The 17942-nt window shown below is 43.8% G+C and overlaps 3 protein-coding genes across 5 annotated transcripts; 2 read left to right on the top strand and 1 right to left on the bottom strand.

Moving 5' to 3' along the window:
* Positions 1 to 618: 618 nt before the first annotated feature.
* LOC119196940 (sialoadhesin) lies at positions 619 to 5036 on the bottom strand. Of its 3 annotated transcripts, none has more exons than XM_037452748.2 (8): positions 4781 to 5036; positions 3707 to 4102; positions 3018 to 3329; positions 2671 to 2934; positions 1717 to 1986; positions 1311 to 1413; positions 1053 to 1218; positions 619 to 958 (listed from the first exon to the last, which is right to left on the bottom strand). In XM_037452748.2, the coding sequence occupies exons 1-8, from the start codon at positions 4821 to 4823 to the stop codon at positions 803 to 805; spliced, it is 1710 nt and encodes a 569-aa protein (XP_037308645.2). In that variant the 5' UTR covers positions 4824 to 5036; the 3' UTR covers positions 619 to 802. The 3 variants fall into 3 exon arrangements, with proteins under 3 accessions (XP_037308645.2, XP_062421429.1, XP_037308644.2); XM_062565445.1 differs by having other exon boundaries at positions 3707 to 4057; XM_037452747.2 differs by having other exon boundaries at positions 620 to 958; positions 3707 to 4105.
* An 828-nt stretch (positions 5037 to 5864) lies between these two features.
* LOC119198086 (protein NLRC3-like) lies at positions 5865 to 10469 on the top strand. The gene is made up of 7 exons (XM_037454942.2): positions 5865 to 6332; positions 6735 to 6812; positions 6933 to 6983; positions 7092 to 8901; positions 9119 to 9205; positions 9582 to 9749; positions 9838 to 10469. The coding sequence occupies exons 1-7, from the start codon at positions 6008 to 6010 to the stop codon at positions 10169 to 10171; spliced, it is 2853 nt and encodes a 950-aa protein (XP_037310839.2). The 5' UTR covers positions 5865 to 6007; the 3' UTR covers positions 10172 to 10469.
* A 469-nt stretch (positions 10470 to 10938) lies between these two features.
* Positions 10939 to 16030, top strand: LOC119197332 (sialic acid-binding Ig-like lectin 14). The gene is made up of 8 exons (XM_062565447.1): positions 10939 to 10992; positions 11768 to 11840; positions 12046 to 12396; positions 12546 to 12851; positions 13665 to 13964; positions 14135 to 14225; positions 14639 to 14741; positions 14833 to 16030. The coding sequence occupies exons 2-8, from the start codon at positions 11795 to 11797 to the stop codon at positions 15202 to 15204; spliced, it is 1569 nt and encodes a 522-aa protein (XP_062421431.1). The 5' UTR covers positions 10939 to 10992; positions 11768 to 11794; the 3' UTR covers positions 15205 to 16030.
* Positions 16031 to 17942: the final 1912 nt, after the last annotated feature.

Genomic DNA, 17942 nt, shown 5'->3' with positions numbered 1-17942 from the left:
TGGTGGGTGACGAGGAGTTATATCTTTTTCTGCAGACGATGGAGGCGAAAGAGAGAACGAATTACTCACATTTAAAGTTGTTCTGCATTCTCTCTACTGACCACTAGAGGGCGACTCTTCTCTCTCTTGATTCTTTGAGTTTATTTTATTTATTTATTTATTTTCTTAATCCCAAGTTTCAAGTCTTTATGAATACATCAGGATGTTAATTTAGCAAACTATGGTCAATTTAGAGTCAAACAGACCATAAAACAGTGAATTGTTTGGGGCAAGACTACACCCTGATTGACAGATACCATAACCATAAAGCCATAAAGCAGGGTATGCTTTATTTAGGAGGTAAATCCCATGAACATCACTCTGACTCCAGGTCAAAGGTCAAATGTCACTGTGAGTTCACGACCCAGTTTCTGTCGATTTGGCAGGAACAAAACTAGAATCGAAAACTGCATCGGAATTTGGAGGTCAAAAGTCACAGTGACCCAAAAAAACGAACTATTTTAACTACTCCCAATAATTAATTGGATTGACTCCAGCAATAGAATAGTGAGACCAAATCATAGCGCCTAAGTGGATTGAAGAATATGGACACAAAAAGAAACAACCTTTTAATCTTTTATAAAAAGAGCACATAGGCAAGAAAACATTCAAAGAGGCATACATTGTTCAATATGGAGATTAAGAGAGGGAAAGACTGCCACTAGATAGATGGGTGATGCATTACCACCAGTGTGAGCATTAATCTGAGGTCCAATGGGAGTTTAATGTATCTATTGAATCGTGGGTCTTCTTCACAGTGAGCTTAGAGGACTTCCAGGTAGATTGCGGTCTCTGCTTCGGCCCCAGAGGTACTCTGCACCTCCCTCGTGCCCCTGTCTCCTGACCCCACCCGTCCGTCTATTCCTCTGTCCTCTCCTCCTCTCCGCCTTTCCCCACCTCTTCTGCCCATTGGACGGATCTGAGGAAGAAATGCACAGATGTTGCTAATCCAGAATTTGTGACATTACAATTTAAGTACATTTAGTGATTTATGCAAATGCCATGCCACCCACCTGCTTAGTGTGGACAAAATGAGGTGTGCAGTTCTGGTATACGAGTTGGTAGCTGCCGTTGGTGTAGATATGAGTCACTTCTGTGCAGTTAATGTAGAGCGGCATCTGGTCCTGATAAATCCCCATTCCCTCAGGGTACACGGCTGGACGTCTGCTCAGGCCATGTCTGAGAGTAGCACAACAAGTACTTAGAGCCTCACAACAAGCAATTGCGACCAACACATGTGAGCCTTCAAAGGGCTGATGTTTCTCACGTACTTTACCGCCCTCTTTCGGCCGCAGTAGAAAAGAAGAGACAGAAGGAAAATGACCAGGCAAATGGCCACAGCGGGTATCACCGACCACACCAATGGCGACATCTCTGTTATTGGACAAAGAGAGCAGCGATGGATGACGGGAACGAACGATACAGCATTATTTTCCCTTCCCGCCCTGTGTGAAACCACACGGACCATGGCATGCCTTTTCAGACATGGTCATTGAAACGTGACGCAATGGATTTACTTTAAAAACTTTAACGTAACAAACTAGGCCTTGTCTTCATCTTGTTACGTGTGCATGCAAGCTGCAGGCGCGTCGAACCGTCACTTTGTCGGAGCGAGTAAACAAGAGTCAGAGCTGCCGTCGTTGTGTCAGCACGGGGGAAGCTGGGCTTCGAACACACCTCCTCCTCCCCGCAGCAGCACCATGGAGTCGTTCCCTAGGGCGTTGAACGCGTAGCAGACAACGACCTCAGGTCGGTCCATGCGGCCTCTCAGAGTGGCGGTCAGCGCGCCGGGTTCAGACGTCACCGACACGTTGTAGCCGCGAGGGGGAACAGTGCCGTTCACGCTCCAGGTCACCGCCGCTTCGGGGTTGGATTCGACTGAGCAGCGACAAAGCACCTCCAGATCCTCCAGCACGCAGGCGGAGAGCCGGAGGATGGCTGGTTCATCTGTGCAAAGAGAAAGAGCCCGTTCAAACTCTTTTAAGCTTAATGTTCTTTCATGTGTGTGCTTTTTGTATTCATCTGAGGTTGCGAACATTTCAGGAAGTACGTTTGATTAGAACAAATACGTGTTCTGTGTCTACAAGTTGAATCTGAAGCCAAGCGCTTGACCAAAAAATGCCCCTCTGAAGCTCACAAGGTCACATGGTACACCCTGTTTGTTTGGTCTGTACATAATGGAGATTGTCAAAAACCATTTGGAAGTTATGTACAAGACAACTTCTTGGCCCGGAACCCCCCTTTGAAGTTGATGTTAACTTCCCATTTACCATACAGACAGGCCACCAGTATCGATTTGTCATTTAGAAAATCTAATAACTGTCATTCCCCAAATGTCAACATTTTGCCCTTAAAAGTCCTTCTCTGTCTGCGTTTGGGCCACACTGTAGATGAAAAGGCAACCTGGAAAATGCAACACCTAAGAAAAAGTATTCGGTGTGGTCATGTGACATTACTGTACAGGCGCAACAGACTGACCACACGCGACCAGCCAGAGGTGAAACAAACAAAAGAACAAAACAGAGGGACAACAAAAGGACAATGGTTCATTTCTAGCCTGCTTCTCAGTGCGGGCGAATAACGCATATGTGCATGGTCATCGGAGGCGGGGCCTAACAGAGGAAGGATTACATTGTACGTTCAGCGCAGTGGGCCGAGACTCTGCTCGGCCGATCGCGTTCTGGGCAGCGCAGCGGACCCTCGTGTCCCGGGTCACGTTGAACAGGCGGACCGTGTGCGTGCGCTGGTGGAGGTGCACGGTGTGGCCCTGTTGGCTGTAGGACCAGCGGTACTCAGTCGCCGGGGGGTCAGCTTTACAGGAGCAGACCAACAGGGCGCTCGCCCCCTCCCTCACCATCAAGGACTCGACTCGGACCACCACGTCTCTCGGTGGAACTACAGGGAAAAGGAAGACGCTTAAAGAAAAAATTGTATACCCAGCGAAAAACAAAACAAATGTCCTTGTCCCAGCTGCTCACATGTCACATGCAGGTCCCTGGAAACGGACACGGCGTTTGCTCCCGGGAAGCGGACTTCGCACCTGAGCCTGGGTTTCACCTGGTGGGACACGGTGAAGGACAGAGGGGCCAGCAGCACGGGCCTGTAGGGCTCCGGGTAGAGGGTCCGCGCCTCCCCGGGCTCGGTGCTGTTCGTCCGGGCTCCTCTCTCCCAGCTCCACTGCAGCACAGGTGGTGTCGGGGGGCAGTGGTAGCTGACGGAGCAGTTCAGGCTGACCAGCTGGCCCTCCGTGGCCGACGACACGCCGCTGATGACGGGCGCCTCGGGGGTGTCTGACAGGGGGGGGGGGAAATCTCTGTCATTCACCGGGGTGTCTAGATAGGCTTTGTGCAGGATGTATAGGGAATACTACTCAATCAGCCAATTGCTATTTCCACCATCCTTATCCATCCAATCCATCTAATTCCTTTGTAATTTTTGAACATTTGTATTGCTGTGACCTCACCTAAACAAAATATCCACTGACACACACTTCTGTGCTCAATACAAATGTTTGACAAGAACATTTGGGGAGTTTGTGTGCAGTTAGTCACGTGTTCTCCAATGTAAATATCCAAATACTGTATTTTACATCCATCCACGTTCTATCTGATAAAGAACAACTGGGTGTACCAGAGGGCAGCACAGTGAGTCTCCCCCCCCCACTCACCCAAAACATCCAGCTTGAAGCTCTTTGGCCTCCCCCAGAGTAAGTCATCCCCTTTCTTTAGAGCGATCTCAAAGACCCGCGAGTCATCCTGGCTGATCCTCTCCACCTTCACTGAGCAGTCTCCATCCTGGATTCTCCCAAAGAGGGACGTCCGGCCTTGGAAATCCCGACTCACTTGATCTCTGTCTTCGCTGTTGAAGGCGGTGCTGCGGAGAGGGAAGAAGGGACCACCGCCTCGGAACCTCAACCGGACGTCCACCCTCTCCGCCCTCCCCCTGACGGGTGCCGGAGGAGGGAACGAGCAGGGAATCACCACGCAGGAGCCCACCAGGGCTTGGACACGGTCGGGGACTGAGGGCACAGGAGAGACGCCGTGAGCCGTCCTCCACAGGCGTGCTGCTGCGGTAGAGAAAGGACGGGAATGATCAATGCGCAGGATCTAAAGTAACCCATGCCATAAATTATCAGAGACCGCTTGGTTTGTTAGCGAGAAATCCAGCTCTCCAATTATGCCCCGTGAGCTTGATGTTTACGTCTTTTTCAGTTTCAGCTTGGCCACCAAAGAGTGCATGGTTGATCAAAACATGTGCGTTCGAAGCTACGAAGCTCTCACAGGTCTCACTGAATAAATTCCCTTGATATCTTATGGAAAGCTCGGCACAAATGATACATTTGAGCTAACGTGAGGTTGTGCTGTTTTCTCCTGCACTGACAATGCATAAAATGACCCACAATCTGTTCTGTAACAGATTTATAATTAGAAAAGGGAAGAGGGCAACTGCACGTCTGGCTCGAGGCAGTCTACCATGCAGTTCATTCTTTAAAAAAATACATTAAGTTGATTATTTTAGGAAACATATGCAAACGTTTTTCATCAACTTTGGGGAGAAAAAAATATATAATATAATGCAACCATCCACTTCAGAATTTTCTGCAGGAGACATACATATTTTACATTAATACTTATGGTAATAACAGAGACAACAGAACACTTTACTGAAATAATGAACAATATCTTCACATAAATCTGAAGACATCTACAAAAAAAGTGGTTACATGTATTAAATTACTTACCAAATATCAGAGTCCACACTAAAAAGACAGTGTCCACATGCATGATTGCAGCCGAGCTCTTTCAGCACAGATAGAGGACAGGATGGACGAGGGAGCGGAGAGGGGAAGTTGGAAGTGTTGCATCATGTGCTGCTGGCCCTATGACTTCATTTGGATGCCTCCATTTACCTCTTCAATTCTACCAAAAAGCCCATTCTCTTCTATCTTGTTTGCATCCATTCATTAGACAGCTCTGAGCTCACCATGAACATCATTAAACACTCAAGGAATTTGGCTTGGTAATTGGTGAAAAACACTGAAATGCATGTAAAATAATGTTTTCATGATTACCTAAACATACTTTTATAAATGTATTGAATGATTATCGCTCAAACTAGCCCTTTACGTGCTCCTGGAAGAACAGTTCGGAAACAAAGACCTCAGCAAGTGTCTTTGGGGCGGCACATGACGGCGGCTGAGTCACCCTCACGCTGTGGGCCATTTCCTCAAAGTCTCCAACAACATAACGCCTTCGTTTCTAATTCCCTTCATACTGACAGTGTGATAGAATGGAAAGCCATAAAAGTTCAATTGCGAGTCGAAAACAGATGGTTAATGATGAACTTGTCTGTATGACACTTATGTATCGCTGTTCGTTTGACAATAAATGCTAGTGGAGAGTAAGTCATTGCAGTTACATAAGAGGATGGAATCCAAGGTGAAAAGTGTCAAGCTACAACTTTTTGTACTTCAGCAAGAGACTATTTAGACTGCTGGTCCATGCCTATAAGCAAAATCTGATATATTATTTATATATTATTAAGCCATAGTCAGTTATTTCTCCACATTTCAGATTTTGAAGTCACACCATGTAATGAAAAGGCATGCAGTTTGATCGTTTTCTCCACCTCGTGTGCTACCTCTCGAAGGGGATTGGCACGTTCCTGCGAGATCAAACAAGAGCGACTAATCAGGACGCTTTGAACTATGGACCCTTTGAAAGGCTGTATCTCTGCCTCCAGCGAGTCGTACCACTCCGCCTCCTTGCACCTTGTAAAGGAGCACAAAAGCTCTCATGCTAACATTCCCGCCCGTAATGGTAAAACCACACAAGAGGCATAGTGAACGTGAGATATAAATGAAATATTTCTCGCTTTCTACGCTGCCCATGGGAGTATTGGCATAGACTTCTTGTCTGAACTTTACTTTGCCTACTTGAAGTGTGTTTGAGACGTATTTGCCGAAGCCATGGACTCGGCTCAGCAGTTGCTCCGGTCGCAGAGGGACTTGCTGCTGAAGTGGACTGTGGACCACCCGGCGCCCTTGCTGCGTTGGCTGCGTGATGCCGAGGTGCTGTCCTCGGCCGACTACCTGTCCCTGCTGGAGAGGACGCCTTCCAACGCCGTGGCCATGGCTCTGGAGATGGTGTGTGCCGCCGAGGAGAGCTGCCTTAAGTTTCTGCAGGTGCTGAGGGAGGTGCAGGATTATTACTGCAGCGATCTGCAGGTCTGGGTGGAGAGACACTGCACGGACAATCACACGAGCAAGCCACTCGCACCTGCGGAAGCCGAAGGTGAGGTTGCTCTAATATTCTTCTAAGTCTGCTTGAATTTATATTAAAATGTGGGGTTAAAAGTTAAAGCAAGTGTGAATAGTACTATTTGCAATGTTTTGCTGTACACCGATTTGAAGGAAAGCCCATGGACTTTGAAACAGAGATATGAGGGGACAATCACCTGTGATGCCAACTTATTTCCATTGACTTTTGGCCAGAAATCAGGGTTATTGTAAATATTTAACTCAGTTATAATTACTGAGCATGGTTTGTCTCCCGCGAGGGTTCAGAATTCAATATCTCAACAACTGTGGATGAATAAACATACCCTGACCCCAGAGGATGAACTAGACTCTTGACTTTGTAGTATCATAAATATGGAATGCACTGTTTACCACATGAATCCTGTGATATCCACAGTGAAGAAGTCTAAAGGCCCCATTGCTAAACTGTTCAAAAGCAAGAGGAAGGGATTCAACGTGACTACTGAGGTTCAAGGTATGGATTTATTATCTTGCCAAAAACAGGATATTAGAACATTATACATATTAACATATTGTCTTTCTAGTGGTAAAAGTAAAACAGATGCATTGAAGTTAAATGTGCTTCATTGTGCAGCTGAAGAAGAACCAAAACCTCGGAGGAGTGTGAAGCTGACCAGCATCCGAGGTACGTCAATATGTTGGGCAAACCCAACGCGATGAAGAAAAATATTTACCTAAAACAAAACCAATGTTTTGTCGACAACATATCTCTTCTCCCCGTTCGTCCCTGCAGTTCCCATTGCTGCCCATAAAAAAACCCTCTTGACGCGCACAGAGCAGTTAAAGTGCTACTCGGAGGGCGACGCCGTGGCTTCAAACTCGGCTTCTCACATCGAGATCCGCTACACTGACCTCTTCGTGACGGAAGATGACGAGTCGGTCGACAGCAGCCAGCACGAGTACTTCGACCTGGCGAGCAGGCGAGCCCGCATCTATGTCCACCAGGCTTGCCAGCGCATCCGGCCGTGCCATCTGCTGAGCCCCCGAGGGACATCGGGTCGCCCCCCCAAACGGGTAAAAGTGAAGGGCATCGCCGGCATCGGAAAGAGCGCGGCGGTGCAGAGACTCGTCTACGAGTGGGCAGTCGGGAAGAATATGCGAGAATTCACCTGCGTATTTGACCTGCGCTTCAGAGAGCTCAATCTGATCGAAGCACCGCTGAGCTTATTGGAGCTGCTGGGAGAACGGTTCCGGTACCTAAAAGCAGTCCTGCCGGACCTTTTCACGACGCCGAGCTCTTTGCTCTTCATCTTAGATGGATTGGATGAGTTCAAATCCCCTTTGGACTGGGGCGGTCCCGACAGAGACATCGACGTCGGTTCGAAGGCGCAGGTGTCCGAGTTGATGGTGGCTTTGATCAAAGGAAGCCTCCTGCCAGAGGCATCGGTCATTCTGACCACGAGACCGACCACTGAAGCTCCCAAGCGTTTCTTCCAGAGGTGTTGTGTGGTGCTGGGCTTCGAGGAGGACCAGGTGAAGGAATACACCCTCAAGTTCTACAAAGACGGAGGAGTTGCCGAAAAAGTCTACAATTACATCTTGAACAATGACAACCTTTTTGTGCTGTCCTTCATCCCCCTTTATTGCTACATCATCTGTACCGCCATGGCTGAGTACTTCTCTCCGGGGCATCGAGATGTCGGGGACGCAAAGTCCCTGGAATTAAACCCGCCCAAAACCGTCAGCGAGGTGTATTTCTGCTACCTGTTCACGGCGGTGAAGCACCACGCGCTGAGAGGATCTGCGGAGAGGTGCACCCCGAGATCTGGGGTTCTCTCACTGGCGAAGCAGCGTCTGACTGCCCTGGGGAAACTGGCTTACGAAAACCTTCTCCAGAAGAAGATCATGTTCAGCAGAGCAGATCTGGAGAGTTTCGGTGTTACGGCTGCTGATCTCCAGAGCACCTTCCTCTGCCACATCCTCCTGCCTCTCAGAGAGGAGTCGGTGGACATGTTTTCTTTCTTCCACCTGACAGTTCAAGAACATCTGGCTGCGCTCTACTGCGCTGTTAATCTCTTCAGCCAGGAGGACATAATCCAAGCTCTGGACCTCTGGTGCTTTGGGCTACCGGCGCCCTCCTCCACGGCCGCACCGCTTCAAAACACAGAACTCCACAAGGACAAGCTGCAGAGCCTCCAGATGTTCACGCGCTTCTTCATGGGCCTGATCCGAGCTCGGCTGGCCGGTCAGTTGGACGGCCTGGTGGATCGCCCCATGGAGCGAGAGAGTCACATCCCCGCCGGGTTGGGTTTGTGGTTCCGAGACCAGTTTAAGGGAGGAGAGCTCACGAACCGGGCAGCCCTCAACCTCTTCCACTGCCTGATGGAGTTCCAGACGAAGGAAGCCACCAGCTTGGCGGCGCCGGAGATCAGGAACATCAACCTGTTTAAAATGAAGCTGAGTGCTGTGGACTGCGCCGCCGTGCACTACGTGCTGCAGTTCTCGCCCCACAAGCTGCGGGAGCTCAACTTGGGCTACTCCAACATCGGTAACAGGGGACTAAACAGACTGGGGCCGATCCTACACCGATGTGAATCTCTCTAGTGAGTAGCTCACCTGACTTTTACCAACATGTCAAATAGATGAGAAATACGAATCAAACTGAAGTGGTCTGAGCATAAATCTTCTGGCTGACCGGGTCCTTTGTGTGTGGAATCCTGTGCTAGAGCAGCATGCGTGACCCCATAACATGCTGGTGGAAAAGGGATGAATGGACTGCCTAGAGCAGTGCTGAATGCGTGTGTTTCTGTTCTCTTTCAGTTTGAGATATAACTGCCTGGACAAGCGAGCGGCTATTTTAGAAGCAGCGATTCTGAAGTCGAGCGAGTGCCAAGTTAAGAAGCTGTTGTAAGTTATAACTGTCATAATACCACTTTGACAAAGAAAAACATGATTTGGGAACGTTTAAATAATGCAGTAATTATCTTTAAAAAAATGTATGGAAAACCAGTGAGAACAATAAATATTATAATTATGTTAATAAGTATTAGTTAATTAGTATTTAGTCAGTATTTCAACTGCATCTAACTATAACTTATTTAAGTTATTTAATCAACCATCCAGAGATGTTTCATGTCTGCTCACATGAGAAAAGGTTTTCACTGATGTTCCTGTTAGCAGGAGATGAAACTCAAGACCGTTGATACATGCCTCCCAGGACCTGACACACTTTACTACGTACGCATTTAACGGGCAACACAATGTTTCTCTCCCGTGTGTGCAGTATGTGCGGAAACAGCCTGGGTCCAGAGGGCGTCTTGGAGTTGTGGAACGCTCTGGTGCACAACTCCACCGTGGAGGAACTCTATCTGGACATCACCGGCATCACAGAGCGGGGAACGGAAAACATCGTCACCTGCCTCGGCGGGAACACCTCTCTGAAGATCCTGACGTAAGGCCAAAGTGTAGTTCTCAGTGCAGGAACACGCATTACTACACAACGACAGAAATCCTTACCTTCTTGGTTCTTCTTAATTCAGAGTCGTCGGTAATGACATCGGCGAGGTGGGGAGGAGGAGGCTGAGGGAGCTGGAGCAACGACGACCGGGCCTACGAATCATTGCAAACTTTGTGGACGACCTGGGGTTGCTTCAGGCGTACCTGGACTGGGTGGAGGAGATCAGGGCCGACAGCGACCAGATGGACTCGGTGAAGAACGCAGATGCCCTGCAGTCAGTACTGAAGGGGCTCCAGGTGGCGGGAGAAGACGTGGAGAACAGGCAGAACGCGGAGAAAGCAAAGGAGCTCCGGGCAAATATTGAAGCGTTGCTGAGGTCTTCCGGGAATGTGATTAAAGGAGGACGGGTCAAGTAGCAGATTGAGGGTCAGGGTGGAGGGGCAGAAGCTTTCATATCCTCCATCATGAGTCATATAAAACGATAAAATTATCTGCTTGTGTTTTCATAACTTTTCTGAGAGTTGCTTACAAATAATGATTTGGAACCAATGACATTTTTCAGAATTTTAATTTTTTGTGGTCTCGGAGTCACAATTAATAGCTTATCGTGACTGATGATTCTTGTCAAACGCGTTTTTTGTAGCTGAGGACTGCTAAGGACTGAAGATAAAAACGTGTGTTTGTGAATCCGTATCATCATTCATCTCCCAGATCTTTCAAAGTTTGTTCCTTTAGAGGCCATTAAGGAAGAAAGAACCAGTTTGGGGTTTAGTTCACGCAAAGGTCAATATGTTTCATGTGAAATAGTTCCCTAATTACTGTAATAAAGATTATTTTGATCATTTGTGTTTTCAACCTTATCAAATGTGCAAACCCAGTTTGTGAAGGGTCACCTCTTCCAAAGGCTTTTTTAATGTAATAGGTCGGATAAAAATAAAAACATATATTTTGAAGGAAATAGAAAATGTTGAATTTGAAATGTGTTGTACAAACAGTACAAGCAGTGTACAAACCGTGTATTAAACATGACCCTAATTTTTCATTAGCAATGAAATGAAGACTTTTGAACTCAAAGTTTTCTTGATTACTTAAGCACACTAATGTTGCTGCAGTAGTACAGTTGCAACTTCCTCATTTTAAAAAGACTTCCAACTCTCTGAATAGCAACATCACTTCTAGAGGACTCGACCTCAACGTGACATCTCTCATCTGCCTGTAAAGCCGGTCTGGAAAAAACGTGAGTACTCATAACTTCAGTAAGAAAAAGACGTAACAGTCAAAGCATGAGCACAAGATAGCAGGATTTTTGATGGGTGTAAGTTTGGTTCATTCTGCTTTAATTCCAAGATCATGAATTTGCTTATTTTTAAAAAGAGAATAAAATAATATTCAGGGATGATAATTGACACTTTTAGGGAATTTGATCAACCTTTTTTATATTGTTTGAAGGTGCCTACTAGTAAATAAAAAATATATATTTAAATACAATTTAAATATATATCACTTCATGTTTTAGGCATCTAACTTCCCTTTTTCTTTTGGATGATTGTCATGCCTTTCCCTTACCATGTTGTGAAATGCATGTTTTGTAATTTAGCATTTCTTCACCATTTCCAAAACAAAAAAAGTTTTGGGGGGTTTTACTAATCATAGCTTTTAAAGTAGTAATCCATCACTTATTCTCTTTATTTTGATAAATCAGCATTATTACTTTACATTTATTTAGAGTAGAATGTGAAGATCTCCTGAAATAGTTTTTTTGTCCATGAATGGATACCTCATCCAAATGCTCCAAGTGTGTCTTGTTACACTCAATCATTTCCTTTGGGGAACTGCATTGAACTTGTTTATGCAATCTGCAACTAGGGTTCAAAATGAAAACAAATTATTCTTTATTCATGTAAAAATTCGGTGTGGTGGCCTTTTTAATGCACCCTACTCTGAAGATCTTGAATAATTAATTAGGAATGAAATGTAGTGAACATGTCACTTGTTTCATGTGTAACCTCCAGAGTTTCTGCCTCTCCTGACTCACAAAGATGGCTGCAGCTCTGACTCTCCTTCTCATTGCTTCTCTGCTGCAAGGTGAGCTGCTCTGCATGCTGCCTTTTTCTCAAAAATATAATCTAATGGCTGAATCATTTTTTTATCTCAAAGTTGAGGCACGTTAACATTGTGCGAACAAAGAAGAAAATTCATTTTGATTAGATTACAGCGAGGTAACGAAAGAGTAAAAACTGTAAACTTTTACACAATTGTTCTTATTAACCATTTGTTTCTTGTGTTTCAGGTGCTCAGAGTAAAGAGTTTAAGGCATTTATGCCGAAGACTATAGAGGTTCCTACAGGATCCTGTGTGACCATCCCCTGCTCCTTTGAGATAGAAGATAAACATAAATCAAATCTAGATGACACATGTGGAGCGCAATGGTTCAACGATAAGACTCTTGTGTTTAACAGCAAATATCCACAAACACTTTTAAATAATGGAGAACTGACAGGAAACTTGACAAAAAAAGACTGCACCACAACCCTGAACAACATCCAACCTGCTGGCAACTATAGATTTAACTTCAGGTTGGAATGTAACAACGGTCTAAAATGGAGTTTTGCTGTACAAGCAGCACTTCTTTCAATCAAAGGTATTAAAGTCTGTTTATTAACATTTCACTCATTCATTTATCTTACACAGATGCCTTTAACTTGTTTTGCATTCATTTAATTTGTCAAATAGTAAACAAAGTGTAGAAATTATGCTTTAGTGACCGGTTCAAATGGACCTTCTCACCAGATGATCCTCCCAGACCGACTCTGACTCCGTCAGCTCTGAAGGTGGAGGAGGGAGCCTCAGTGAGTTTGAGGTGCTCTGCTCCAGCTCCATGTCTGTCTCATCCTCCAAATGTGACATGGACCAAAGGCCTGGGGGACATTGTGGAGACACTGCAGGAGAATGAGGACAGAACCAAAGTCCTGACCTCTGTAGTGACCTTCACTGCCTCTCACAAGCATCATGGAGAGACGATCTCCTGTAAGGCCTCCTACCACAAACAGAATGGAAGCGCTGAGTCAACTGTTAGTTTAAAGGCTGATGTTTCATGTGAGTTCATTTAACCTCATACATTTAAAAATATTTAATTTAAAATCATCTCATCGCTTAGATTTCTTGACTTTAGTCAAAGTCAAAGTAATAATTAGTTTATTAATATATTAGCCATGTGAAAGAATAATAGATGTAAACTACTTTTAGAAGGTATTAATGGTTTTAATGCTATTGGTGGTAAAAGTGTTCCTTGGTCTCATAGTTAAGGATTTGCTGCTTTGGTCTCTTTTACATTATTTTAAATTATTTTATATTAAGCCTGTTCTGATGGTCATTTATCAGTGATCCCCCATTTTACTAAACCATTTATTGATTTATCGTAAAAGTGATGGACAGGCAAATTAAAGTAAAACATTCATTGATAGCAGCTCCGGGTCAAAGGTCACATTTCTCACTGTGGTAAACAGCCACCTCCTTTTAAACATTCTCCAGAATCAGCCAACTAGCTTTAAACTGAGGTTTTTTAAAAGAATGTGAAGAAAAGTGTGTTCTCTTTTTTTCTCTCTCTACATAATCTGCCTCTGTTTCAATACAATATGGTCGCTTAGCTTTCTAATTCAGGACTGAAAGCCGGAAACGCAGGTTTTTTATTTTTCATCGGTAAAATTTAGACACTAAAAAAAAAATGCAAACATGTCACTTTTTAAGATCAAACCACCTTCTCGCCAACTATTGCTTTAAAAATTTAAGACATTTAAAAAAAATGGATGACATTTTTCACATACAATTGTTAGCAAAAACATATTCACTTATTACTTAAAACAAATCCTTACTTGACTTCTACTTAACTTACGTCTTCATTCATTACAGATGCACCACAGATCCTTCCCTCATCCGACTGCATCAGAGCTGGAGACCAGCTCAACTGCTCCTGTGTCACTCTGGGAAATCCTCCTCCCACTGTACTCTGGTATGTGAACGAGTCACCTGTCAATCACTCCAAAGAGCTTTTGATCAGCAGCACCACCAGGCGGAGCATCATCACACTGAATAAACAGCAGGAGGCGGGTCTTTCCTCCTTGCTCTGCCGCAGCATGAACTCTGTGGGATCTGCTACTCAGCGGTTTTGTGTCAGCAGGCCTAAGGCTCCAACTAACGCGGAAAGTCAAGGTCTGTCCTTGTCATCATACATGATGTGATTCATCTGAACAGAGTCATTATAACTGACATTTTGCATTTCACACACCCCCGAAAACAGCACATTCATCTTCATGAGAATCCAAATGTTACCTCATCGAAGGTGATATTTTAACCTTTGAGCTCTTCGCTTTTCTCTCAAGCGGATTGTACAGGTCGATTCACGCTGCCATTCATCGCCACAGTTGTGGCCCTAACGGCAGCGCTCTTATGTGCTCTACTGTTTGCTATCAGGTCAGTAGCAGCTTGGGGACGCCATCAAACTTTGGTCATTCATATTGACTGTTTAGTGTCTACCTGTTTTAATTTAATTTAATATTTTAATCTCATAATGGTGTATTGAGGATGTATAAGCATGTCTAGTATGGCTCTTTACTGATGCACATTGTCTGTTTTAAGAGGTTGTTAGAAAGATGTTTCAGACTACATACATTGCAGTCTCGTGTTTCGGAAAAGTCTTCGTAGATCATAATCAGCAGCTGTATGTGGTCACTGCTACATTTTCTCCTTATTCAACCACCCGTTTAGCAAATGTAATCATTTAAGAGATTCCAGATGGGCCTGAGTTTGTCTGACTGATCTCCATCAACTAATAAACGAGCAGGTCAACCGTAGTCAAAATGAATATTTTTTATACTATTTTCTAGAGCTCACAGGACCAGGTGCCCCAACTCTGGAAGGAGTGAGTACACAGGTGACACCAGCACAGCTGTGACGAGCCAAGGCCTCGCAGGTGAAAAGCTCATTGAGGTACGAACTGTTTCTTTATTTGGGATGATAATAATCAAAGAGAATACCTGTATTACTGACAGTTTAATATATATATATATATATACAACAGGTTACATCTGTAACAGCGGAGGAGGCTATCTATGCCAACACCAACATGACGCCACACGTGCCAAATACTGGTGCTGGACATCAACAGGTTGCGTGTAGAAGCCCAGAGGAGAAGCCGAATGAGGACGGCAGCGATGTGCTCTACTCGAGCGTCACTTTCAAGAGCCACAGCAAGATGGAGAAGGGCGAGAGCTCTGGGGGCCAGAATCCGTCTTCCTGCTCCTATCTGGAGGAGGAGCGGTGCAGGGAGGGAGGCACGGCCACAGATTACGTGGTCAACGCGTGGGAATTGACGGGCCTATATGACACAATCGGGATTGGGAAAGTTGACACGAAGAAAATCAACACCGAATATGCTCAGGTTCATTTGTAGAGGGACAAATATTATGCAACAACATTTTTGCTAAAAATTCCAGTATTTTTGTTAAGGATTATGAATAAGATCACGTTGTATCGTCAGTGTTTTGTCCCTTACGTGTTTATGATGTATGTAAAATAAGTTACTTTGCAAATTTGAGACCTTCCTCCAACAACCCATTGTTATTTTAAATGTCTAAATTACAGAACCCATAATGTCTAAATTACAGAACCCATAACAATGTTTTACAACAACAAAAACAACAATGAAAAAGAGAAAACTGGATCCTGAAACATTTTTAGCAAATTAATCAAAAGTCAATTTTAGACAAACTGTATTTGTGTAAGTTGCGCCAACGCTTTGTTTTAGTGGAATGTTTATACACCCGAAAGCTTTGCAGTTTGCAAGTGCCTTAACTAACTACAGGAGCTTGCTAACATTAGCTTGCTATTGTAACAGATGTGTTTAGGGCATGGAAGACGTTGACACAGATAATGATCTTTTCAGCATTTATTTGTTTCTGCAGTATAAAACATAGACGTTGCCTTCTGATATCTCTTTGCACATCAGCTTTATTCAACGGTCTAAAAGTTCTGTGAAGAAAACGCAGGAAACAGATTTAACTCATCAAAATATAATCCACACACACTCATCAGGATCATTGAATAATAATAAGATAAGATGTAAAAATAAGAAAAGTGTATTTCTAACTCTGTTACACTAACAACTAACTTGTCCCAGGCCATCATTATCATTTCAGTTATCGACTGCACCTCTAAAATAATCCCATGACATAATAAAATGTAACGTCTTATCACACTTATTCAGTTTCCATGCTTTTCCCGGCAGTTTTTTGCAATTTTGTACGTTTCTCCATCAGATGTCCTCATTTATTTTCAGTATAACCAATAGAGTGTCACAATTTGGGGTCTTGTTTAATTTTTTAATATCATGTCTCTTGTGTTCCTGGGTAACTTCACTTCCTGCCTTGTCCTGTCATCCCCTGTGATTGTCTGCCGTGCCTGATTGTTTCCAGCTGTGTCCAATCACCTGCACCTCCCTTGTGTATTTAAGCCCTCTGCGTCTCTTGTGTTGTGTGGTGTCACTACATGTCGGTCCTTGAAGGGGGGGTGGAGTCAGGGGTTGGTTTTTTTTTTTGAGGCAGCATAACTCATGCAAATTTATTATCTCTTTCATACAGATCTCTTTGCCAGTTTAAAAGACATTCATTTAAAGTATTAAGACAAATGTCTAACTCTTGTCTAAATGGGGATTAAAGATTAATTAATTAATAAATCTTAGATATTTTATTTTATTCATAGTTATATGACGTATATTTTTTTAGGTAGTCTAATAACAGGTATTAAATGTCTGATCGTGTCCATTTGTTCTTATCACACTTGACAGAGATGTGTGATTCTATTCAACCTTTTCTTTATTGTTTTGCCTGTTAAATACTACGCCTAAAGGTCTGTTACTGGGATGAATTTCACTGAAGGAATCCACGCAGTTATTAAACTGAAACAACAGTTTAGGAACTCAAGTGACCGCCCCTGAGACTCCTTTAAGGCCTCATTGCCACCAGAGAGAGGAACACAGGACACAGGCAGCATTGTACAAATAAAACCACAACAAATGAACACACTGCCCCCTGGTGTTAGTTGATGGTTATATGTTCCTCCATCAGCTTAGTTGGGCGACAACCTCACATTGTGTGGTTAAAAGGAGGGACGGGGAGCCGGTGAACATTTAGCCAGGTCTCTACTGGAGACTCAATGGTGGACTCAGGGGTAACGTATTTGCTCAGTGGGATCAGACGGACCACACAGTCTGTGCTGGAAGAAAAAGAAGAAAAAGCCATTTTTATATTGCACATAGAGAAAAACTTGTCTGCCTTTAACCTATCCCACACAGTGGGAGCAGTGGGCTGCCGTAAAGACGCCTGGGTAGCAGTTAGGGGTCATTTGTCTTATTGGAAATGCAAACATTTAGTTCCACTGAGGCCAAACGGCTAAATATTTGAAACAAAGATGTGTGAGGGTGAAGATGTAGCTTTGACCAACACGCATGTGCAACTGTGCGCATATTGTTCTTTAAAATAAGTTCATTTCATCCTCCCACGCATGTAGCTTTAGTGACTTCCTCATTTTCTCACAATTATTTTAAAAAGCAGCACAACTTTTAAGGAACTCCATTTCTCTGCACATCGTCCATCGATCTGCTCAAAGGACCAAAACAAATGTAAGTCATCAGATCTTTTTATGACAATTAAAATTAATCAAAACTGAATTAAAATACAATACAAAAAACTACAACAAATGCCTTAATTAACAATTTAAAATGAATAAAAAGAAAAATGTGTAGATGGGTAAAACTTTAAAACCTTTAGGCCGTTATTTGATTGTGGTTTTGGACAGTGTTATTCTTGAGTAGATTTGCGTAAAACAATATCATGTTAAATATATTTGAAGAATAATTAAGGACACTGTGTCTGTATGGCTTTCAGCATTTATCTTCCTGTTTTACCATTTCATCATTTCCCCTTCCAGGGCGTGTTAAAAAAGCAGCGTGTGGTTCAAGTGACAGACTGAATATGACAAAGCATGAAAGACAGTTAATTGTTTTTCTCAAACAATAAATATAACTACTGAATAGTTATTTTTCATTGAATATTTCAATCATTAGGTTTCAAGTTTAAATTATTTATACAAATATTTTTTTTTATCAGTAATGGTTAACTTAAATGTTCACTT

This window comes from Pungitius pungitius, chromosome 11 (genome assembly GCF_949316345.1).
Source record: "Pungitius pungitius chromosome 11, fPunPun2.1, whole genome shotgun sequence".
Lineage (NCBI taxonomy): Eukaryota > Metazoa > Chordata > Actinopteri > Perciformes > Gasterosteidae > Pungitius > Pungitius pungitius.
Note: the sequence above shows the minus strand (reverse complement) of the source record. Positions and strands in the feature narration are given on the sequence as shown.